The sequence below is a fragment of the Bos indicus genome, chromosome 23 (genome assembly GCF_029378745.1).
Source record: "Bos indicus isolate NIAB-ARS_2022 breed Sahiwal x Tharparkar chromosome 23, NIAB-ARS_B.indTharparkar_mat_pri_1.0, whole genome shotgun sequence".
Lineage (NCBI taxonomy): Eukaryota > Metazoa > Chordata > Mammalia > Artiodactyla > Bovidae > Bos > Bos indicus.
This window is the reverse complement of record NC_091782.1, coordinates 5,767,386-5,777,103: the sequence shown is the minus strand read 5'-3', so window position 1 is coordinate 5,777,103 and position 9,718 is coordinate 5,767,386. Positions and strand designations below refer to the sequence as shown.

The window sequence follows — 9,718 nt, the reverse complement described above, 5'->3', positions numbered from 1 at the left end:
GAGATTCAATTTAGCACTGGAAAACAGAGGCTGAGTTTTCAGCATCACATGTGCTCCAAGCTGGTTGAAGGAAAAAGGGCAGAAAGGAAGTTCCCATTCTGCCCCTTCACCAGGTCTCCCAGAAAATGGTATAATTAGCAGGGGGAGTAGCTTGGTCAGGTCTAATAGACACCTGGGGCTTTGCTGGAGACAGAACACCAAAACAAGCCTTAAGCTGATTCAGCTGCTGAATGTATGGGCTTCAGTCCCCTCCAAGGTCCTCATCAAAGTCACAGAAGGACATGTCATCAATTAAGCTAAACTCTGGTCACCAGCCATTCCTGGGCAAGGAAGCAGGGGCTTTATCTGCCCAGGCGAGTGGCACACAACCCAGTTTCTGTGTTCTTATTTCATGTGAATCAGTCATTTAAAAATAGGGTAAATAATTTAATAAATTATACCCACTGAATAAATGATCACTGCGATGCATAATAAACTCAAAATCAGTTATAAGTAAGTATTAAAAAATGCTGCATTCAGGCTTTTACAAGATTTTATTGTACTTTGAATAACAAGCATGTAACAAATTTAGAGCATGATAAGGATGGAATATCTCAAGTTACATTCCTTACAAAAGCATTAAGTACAGTACACAAAGATTGTTTAAAATATTTTAAAGTCTGCTAAAAAATTATCAAGACATCCTAGGATCTATGGAGTTACCTTTCCTGTCAACTAGAGCACTGACTCCCATTAGCTTTGCTACAATAAAAGTTAACATATATGAACATACACATATAGTAAATGAAATGGAAAATGAAGGCATGCAACAAACATTCCAATTACTAAGCAGGTATGAAGAAGAAAGTATTTTTAGTGTTTCTGAACTCATGATTCCTTTGAACACATTGACCAGGTCTAATGAACCTTTTTCTCCAGAATGTTTTTAATGGTTCATATTTAGACCATTCCCAATGCAATCATTACTCTTTTTCAGCATCATCATTCATTGAATCATCTGAGAACTTGCAAATGGAGTAAGAAACACATCAATCTCTTTCACAGGTGATATTCAAAACACTGAACGACCAACAGTCCATCACCCCTGTCTGATAAGCACAGACACCGGAATAGTGCTCATGTGGTGATGCAGTCTGTTCCCAAGCTGAATATCAGCCCTGATCTCATTTCCCGCGGCCAGATGCACGTTTCAGCTAAGGTAGAAGAATGAGCTATGAAACATGAAATTCACACAGACAAGAAATTGAACTCAAATACTCTGCTGCACGGAGGCTGAACGTGAAACTTTTCACAGTGACTGCAACTGACTGGCTGACAGGCAATGGTGGGTTGTTTTTTTTTGTATTCAACTTTGATTAAAACAAATGGACTCACAAGAAACCCTTGAGATTTAGTTAATGCTACCAATCTCAAGGCTCCGAAGAACTGAGGAGCCTTTAAAATCAGTATACGTGACCTTTTCTATATTTTTCCTTAAGGAAAAAACAATAATAAAAACACCGAGGTACTTGAGTTTCTTTTCAAGGGATTACTGTTGTTATCTTCCTGAGATGCAAAGACCACAAAAGAAGAGCACCATGCCGAGGCTGCTGGACGAGGCACCAGAAACTAATAGTTTGGTCCTTTTCGAAAGGGGTCTCTTCCAACAATGACACTAAAACACAGCGATGGATCACAGATGCCCGGGGCGCCTGGCTGTCCTTGGATTCCGGGTTTTCCGTGGTCTCCATCTTTGCCGGGGAGGCCTGGGTCTCCAGGAGGACCTTCTTTGCTTATTCCAGGGGGGCCCTCTGGACCTATGATGGAACATTAGCAACATATGAACACAGAGTTCGTTTCTGGTGCTGACACAGCTGAATCTGTAAAACATGTAAACTGGAAAAGAGACTCTCTTCAACATTTTACATATTTGCACTCAAAGTGGAAAGAGAAGGAATCCTCTTGATAATTCTATATGCCTTCCATTTGGAAAAGAACTATCCAAAAATAATTTTCCAAAACTAAGCCAAGCTGTGTTATTACAGAAATCATGCAGCTAATGAAGACACAGAGCTAACATTTTAAGATTTCAATTTGTGGATTTCACAATTTAAAAAATTTAAGATTTCAATTTGCAGCTAAACTATTTCTTACTTTCAGCTTACTTTTGCCAATATTATTTTAAATTTGCCAGTAATATATCAGTAAGCGAAAACTTTAATGAAGTCACTTTTGTGCCATATTTGCAGTCAAAATGATTATTTTCATTATAGGTATATAGTTTCCACATTGAAATACATTGTCATTAGCATAATATCATAATAATCCATACACAAAGGTATTATAACACCAATTTGTAAACCATAATTTAGTTCAACTAGCATGCTCAAAGAAAGGAAAATTAAATCAAGACACTGGCCTTTTAAAGTTGGTGACCGAAATATTTAGGTTTGGGGATGGAGCAATGTGGTTTGGGAGCACTCTCTATCACTAATAGTTCCTGCTATTACCACTAATAAATGTTTATTCAACACTTAACTGCTGCTGCTGCCAAGTCACTTCAGTCGTGTCCGACTCTGTGCGACCCCATAGACAGCAGCCCACCAGGCTCCCCCGTCCCCGGGATTCTCCAGGCAAGAACACTGGAGTGGGTTGCCATTTCCTTCTCCAATGCATGAAAGTTGTTCAAAACGCTTTGTATACAAATTATTGAATCATCTGCTCCACCTAAAAGCCTCAAAAAGTAGTAACATCTAAAATAATAATGATGATACACATTTATTGAAAACACAGCTTTGGTTGTCATACACTGTCTGAAGGCACAACGTATATTAACTCATTTAATCATCCATCAGTGTCATGATACAAAGAAAGCCGAGTGCCAAAGAACTGATGCTTCTGAACTGTGATGTTGCAGAAGACTCTTAAGAGTCCCTTGGGCTGCAAGGAGATCCAACCAGTCCATCCTAAAGGAAATCACTCCTGAATATTCATCAGAAGGACTGATGCTGAAGCTGAAACTCCAATACTTTGGCCACCTGATGTGAAGAGCTGACTCATATGAAAAGACCCTGATGCTGGGAATGATTGAAGGCAGGAGGAGAAGGGGACAACAGAGGATGAGATGGTTGGATGTCATCACCGACTCAATGGACGTGAGTTTAGTAAACTCCGGGAGTTGGTGACAGACAGGGAAGCCTGGTGTGCTGCAGTTCATGGGGTTGCAAAGAGTTGGACACAACTGAGCGAACGAACTGAACTGAACTGAAATGACATCTTATCACTATTTTACAAATGAGAAAACTGAGGGAAAGCAAAGTTAACACAGCTAGCAGAGTTTGGCTTTTGAGTCCATTTCAGCTTTATTTTGTGTCCCTGAGAATCATAAAGATAAGATAGTGATACAGACAGTGATATACATTAGATAGGCATGAGCAACTGAAACCATATGAGAGCTAGTCTAAGGAGTGGTATTCTAAAGAACTGAAATGATAAATGAGAGGGAATCTTGAATGATTCATGAATGTAATATAGGATAAAACTTCTAGTAGTTAGATCTCAATGTGCTGAATGTGAATCACTCAAAAAAGGAAAGAAAAGTCTTGATTTCAAATCTTTGGACATAGATCTATGGTGATTTTCCTAAAGCAAAATGTGCAGGAACACTTATGAGCATCACCAGTTCTTACCTGGGGGACCAGGAGGACCTTGTGCTCCAGGGTACCCAAGTCCTTGGCTCCCCTTTGCCCCGTTCCGTCCAGGGAGGCCTGCAGAGTGTCAGAGAGGTGAATAAGCTTACTTTTCCCATAAAATCACTTCCTCCTAGATTGTTTCTTTCAAAGCTGTTAATATATACATTAAAGAAAAATAAATCTTTAAAAAAAGTTTCACCTACTTATTATTACTTACCACCTATTTATTATTACTAATGGGAAAGAATTTTTTAAGCCACAATTTTTAAAATGATTAATGGTCTAGAAACATAATGAGATTAAATATTAAGAAAGGGAAATTATTGGAATTAATTTTGAAATTATTTAGCCCTTTCTGTTAATCATAGCTGTTCCTTTGATGAAACATCTAAATTGTTCAAATCATATTAAATTAAAAGGAAATAATTATCAACCAACATTTCACATAAACATTCAGAGGCAAAGAGCAGTTAAGTTGTGGCCTACTATTAGAAAGTTTGGTTGCAAAACCTAATTTTTTTTTCTTTAAGATTTTTTTTTTAATGTGGACCATTTTTAATTTTTTTATTGCATTTGACACAACACTGCCTCCACTATTTTTTTTCTTAATTTTTTTATGGTTGGCAACATTTTTATTTATTTATTTTTTTAACCATTTATCATTTATTTATTATTATTATTTTTTTTTACTTTACAATATTGTATTGGTTTTGCCATACATCAACATGAATCCACCACGGGTGTACACGTGTTCCCCCTCCTGAACACCCCTCCCCCCTCCCTCCCCGTACCATCCCTCTGGGTCATCCCAGTGCACCAGCCCCAAGCATCCTGTATCCGGCATCGAACCTGGACTGGCGATTCGTTTCTTATATGATATTATACATGTTTCAATGCCATTCTCCCAAATCATCCCCCGCCCCGCTCCCTCTCCCACAGAGTCCAAAAGACTGTTCTATACATCTGTGTCTCTTTTGCTGTCTCGCATACAGGGTTATCGTTACCATCTTTCTAAATTCCATATATATGCGTTAGTATACTGTATTGGTGTTTTTCTTTCTGGCTTACTTCACTCTGTATAATAGGCTCCAGTTTCATCCACCTCATTAGAACTAATTCAAATGTATTCTTTTTAATGGCTGAGTACTACTCCATTGTGTATATGTACCACAGCTTTCTTATCCATTCCTCTGCTGATGGGCATCTAGGTTGCTTCCATGTCCTGGCTATTATAAACAGTGCTGCAATGAACATTGGGGTACACGTGTCTCTTTCAATTCTGATTTCCTCGGTGTGTGTGCCCAGCAGTGGGATTGCTGGGTCATAAGGCAGGGGAGATACCATGATCACTTTTTTTTTTTTAATGTTTTAGTTTTTTGGCCCTAAGACATGAGGGACTGCAGTTCATTGACCAGGGATCAAACCTACGCCCCATGTATTAGAAGGCTAAGCCTGAACCACTGGACCACCAGCAAAGTCTCTAATTTTTCTTATAATAGAAAACAATGTTGAATACAGTAACAGATGTTACCAAAGTCAAAATAAAGGAAATGGTGACTGTGATGTTCTATTTAAAGACATTATTGGACTCAAGCAAAATTTCTAAGTTCATTGTCAACATTTTCTGATTTACAAGTTCACATGCTTCATAACCTTGAACTTTCTCTCTTGACTTTCGGATATGCTTTCAAAAAATACAATAATTATTCTTTAACTCAGTTGACAAATTATTTAAAGATTTAGGGATAGAAAAATTTTTTGTCTTCAAGAAGACAAACATGAACTCTTGTCTATTAAATCACTTTAAGAGGTGAATACAAAAAAATATCTTTTTCTGTTGTTCATTTGCTTACACATACAAACTAAGTACCTTTTAATCCTTTGACACCTGGGCGTCCTGGAGCTCCCATTAATCCGGGAACACCATCTCTTCCTGGCAAACCAGGGAATCCTCGGGGACCTTCTGGGCCCATGGGACCAGGTGGCCCTGGAATACCAGGGGAGCCGTGCTGGGGCTGGCAATGATCACAGCTTTGAATTCTTCCACTTTGAAGTAAGACAGGTAACTGGGCTTGAAAGCAAAGAAACCCCCACCCTTATGTTTAAATGGTGAATGGACATTAATAATATCACTTATAATTTTAAAAAAAGATTTACAGATGCTTAACTCTTGGCCAATAACTTCATTTCTAGAAATTTAACTAGGAAATATCCATTGCTGTTTACAATAATTTTATTATGGAAATTGCTTCAAATAAGGGGGGAAAGTACCTCCCTAAAAGAAACTGTTAAATTATAAGTGTCATATTGGGGAATAAAATTACTAGAATTACGTCAGAAAATAAAATTTAATCAGTGGTGAAATAATAATAGATTACTTTATGAAAAAGATTACAAACGTTACCATGTAATGTTTGTAAAATACTTAAGGTAAAAATACTTATCTAGGAGAGACAAAGATGGATAAATGTCCTTTATTTTCTTCTTTATCTTACTTACACTTTTATAATTTCTACAAAAATATTTATATTACTTCTGAAATTTGAAAGTTATTAAAATCTGTATGTTTGAGACTTACCTCTTAATACATCAGTGCAAACTTGTCGAATAAACTGTTCTGAAAATTCTCTCCCCTGCATCAAATTATTCGGGGTTATAACATGGACATGCCAAGTACAAAGAATGAAATCATAAGAACTGTGAAAGAAGCAGAATACATACCGGCTTCCCATCCATTCCTGGGGGGCCCGGATCACCTGGTTGCCCAGGGGGCCCCTGGGGGCCCGGGGGCCCCATCTGACCATCCACCCCAGACTCTCCTTTGGCTCCAGTGGCACCTCGGGCACCAGGCTCTCCCTTTTCACCCATCTAAAAACAAGAGAAATCGTCAGAAGTTCTATTTAAATATTTCAGGAGGTATAATTGCACCATAAAATATGTCCTCAAGAACACAGATATGAATAAATACAAACATATATCTAAATTATACAGGTAACTGCTGGGAAACACCATAATTGATCAGGAGGGAAATTTCATACCATATTAAACAGCAATTTATCCATCCAATCAACCACCCATCCAACCCTACAAATAACTGTTACTTAGTACATATATTGATTAGGCAATATGCATAGTACCAGAGATACATCAGTGACCGCGACAGTCTTGTTCCCACAGAGTTTAAATTCTAGCGGTAGGCATAGAGATGCATAATAGTCCTCATTGGAAAATATGCAGAAAAACAGTTCCTAATTTAGAATAGGAATCAATACTATTGACAAATGCGTACCATTTCATACCTAATTCAGTGAACCTGCAAATTCTGAAAATCTCTATTTAGGAACTATTGAAGAACATGAAAGATATTTTCTGTTTGGAATGTCAACAGCTAGATTTATTTATACAGTACTGAAAATTAAGCCGTGAGGACTGGACAGCATAATACAAGAAGAAACATACCTCTCCTTTTGCACCGTGATGGCCTTGAATTCCCTTTAAAAATTAATAGGAAAAAAAATGTGCAAGTTACAGTACTAGCAATGTGGCATGTACCCTTTAGACATATTTAATCAAACTTTAATTTTTGGTTTGGAAGAGAGCAATAGAAATAGTGACAAAATTATATATATAAGAGACCTTTTTAAAGGAGACTAAGAAAAGGCTACCCACTCCAGTATTCTGGCCTGGAGAATCCCGTGGACTATACAACTCCGTGGGGTCGCAAAGAGTCGGACACGACTGAGGGACTTTCACTAATGACTAGGAAATACACTAAATGAATAATATAAAAGGGTTAATTTATATAACTTTCATTTGTCTATATGAATATTTTCATATGATGAAGGTCAAATATGTAGGTTAGAATGTCATTCTATCTAAATTCTTTTAAAACTCTACTCTTATTTTAAAATATATTACTAGTTTAAGGAAAATTAAAACTCAAGTCAGAGAATATACCCAATATTTAATAATAACTATAAATGGAGTATAGCCTTTAAAAATTGCAAATCACTATATTGTAAACCTTATATATAATTGTACACTAACTATACTTCAATAAAAAGCTCAAATCAGTAAAAAAAAAAAAAAAAAAAAGGAATATTTATTTTTTTATTCAGTGATTAAGATTCTATTTTTTTTTCAAATTTGTGTTCTTAAAGTTAAATTTTATTTGAGTACTATAGATAAACAATGGGTTAAAGAAAAGATAACATAGGGAAGAAAAACATACTGTCCTATGCTTAAGTCACTCACGGCTGGAAATTCAGAGATTAGGAAAGCAGCATGTTAGTGTGAAGTCAAGTGGGCCTTAGGAAGCATTACTATGAACAAAGCTAGTGGAGATGATTCAATTGCAGCTGAGCTATTTCAAATCGTAAAAGATGATGCTGTGGAAGTGCTGCACTCAATAAGGCAGGAAATTTGTAAAATTCAGTAGTGGCCACAGGACTAGAAAAGGTCAGTTTTCATTCCAGTCTCAAAGAAGGGCAATGCCAAAGAATGTTCAAACTACTGTACAATTGCACTCATTTCACACGCTAGCAAGGTAATGCTTAAAATCCTTCAAGCCAGGCTTCAACAGTACACAAATTGAGAACTTCCAGGTGTATGAGCTGGATTTAGAAAAGGCTGAGGAACCAGAGATCAAGTTGCCCACATCCGCTGAATCAGAGAAAAAACAAGAGAATTCCAGAAAAGCATCTTCTTCTGCTTCATTGACTACATGAAAGCCTTTTACTGTGTGGATCACAAAAATCTGTGGAAAACTCTTAAAGAAATAGAAATACCAGATCACCTTACTTGCCTCCTGATAAACCTGTAAGCAAGTCAAGAAGCAATAGTTAGAACTGGACATGGAACAAAGGACTGGTTCAAAATTGGGAAAGGAGTACATTAAGGTTATAAATTGTCACCCTGCTTATTTAACTTATATGCAGAGCACATTAAGCAAAACACTGGGCTGGATGAAGTACAAGCTAGAATCAAGATTGCTGGGAGAAATAGCAATTACCTCAGATATGCAGATGACACCACCCTTAGGGCAGAAAGGGAAGAACTAAAGACCCTCTTGGTGAAAGTGAAAGAGGAGAGTCAAAAAGTTGGCTTAAAACTCAACATTCAGAAAACTAAGATCATAGCATCTGGTCCCATCACTTCATGGGAAATAGATGGGGAAACAGTGGAAACAGTGATAGACTTTATTTTCTTGGGCTTCAAAATCACTGCAGATTGTGACTGCAGCCATGAAGTTAAAAAATGCTTGCTCCTTGGAAGAAAAGTTATGGCCAACCTAGACAGTATATTAAAAGGCAGAGACATTACTTTGCCATCAAAGATCCAGACTCTAGTCAAAGCTATGGTCTTTCCAGTAGTCACGTATGGATGTAAGAATTGGACCATAAAGAAGGCTGAGTGTCAAACTGATGCTTTTGAATTGTGGCACTGGAAAAGACTTGAGATTTCCTTGGACTGCAAGGAGATCAAACCAGTCCATCCTAAAGGAAATCAGTCCTGAATGTTCATTGAAGGACTGATGCTAAAGCTGAAAGCTCCAATACTTTGACCACCTGATGTGAACAGCCAACTCAATGGAAAAGATCCTGATGTTGGGAAAGATTAAGGGCAGGGGGAGAAGGGGACGACAGAGGATGAGACGGTTCTATGTCATTATCAACTCAAAGGGCATGAGTTTGAGGAAACTCTGGGGTATAGTTAAGGACAGGGAAGCCTGATACGCTGCAGTCCATGGGGTTGCAAAGAGTCAGACACGACTTAGCAACTGAACAACACAAATTTTGTACAATGGGCTTCTCAAGTGTCATTAGTGCTAAAGAACCCGCCTGCCAATGCAGGAGACCCAAGAGATGCAGGTTTGATCCCTGGGTTGGGAAGATCCCCTGGAGAAGGGAAAGGCTACCCACTCCAGTGTTCTGGCCTGAAGAATCCCATGGACAGAGGAGCCATAGGAGAGTGAGACATGACCGATGCAACGTAGCATGCATATGTGCATGTTGACCAACATGGCAGTTTTTTCTTCCCATGATATA

General features: G+C 37.9%; 1 protein-coding gene across 3 annotated transcripts in view; it reads right to left on the bottom strand.

Moving 5' to 3' along the window:
- Positions 1-514: 514 nt before the first annotated feature.
- COL21A1 (collagen type XXI alpha 1 chain) overlaps positions 515-9,718 on the bottom strand; it is a 233,201-nt gene continuing 223,997 nt past the window's right edge. For 2 of the 3 annotated variants that reach the window (XM_070777764.1, XM_070777763.1), the window contains 6 exons: positions 7,131-7,163; positions 6,393-6,539; positions 6,250-6,304; positions 5,542-5,742; positions 3,669-3,746; positions 515-1,796 (listed from right to left, as the gene is read on the bottom strand). In XM_070777764.1, coding sequence (XP_070633865.1) covers positions 1,609-1,796; positions 3,669-3,746; positions 5,542-5,742; positions 6,250-6,304; positions 6,393-6,539; positions 7,131-7,163 — 702 coding nt within the window. In that variant the 3' untranslated portion in view covers positions 515-1,608. Of the gene's footprint in view, positions 1,797-3,668; positions 3,747-5,541; positions 5,743-6,249; positions 6,305-6,392; positions 6,540-7,126; positions 7,164-9,718 lie in introns of all 3 variants that reach the window. The other variant, XM_070777765.1, reaches the window with a different exon arrangement.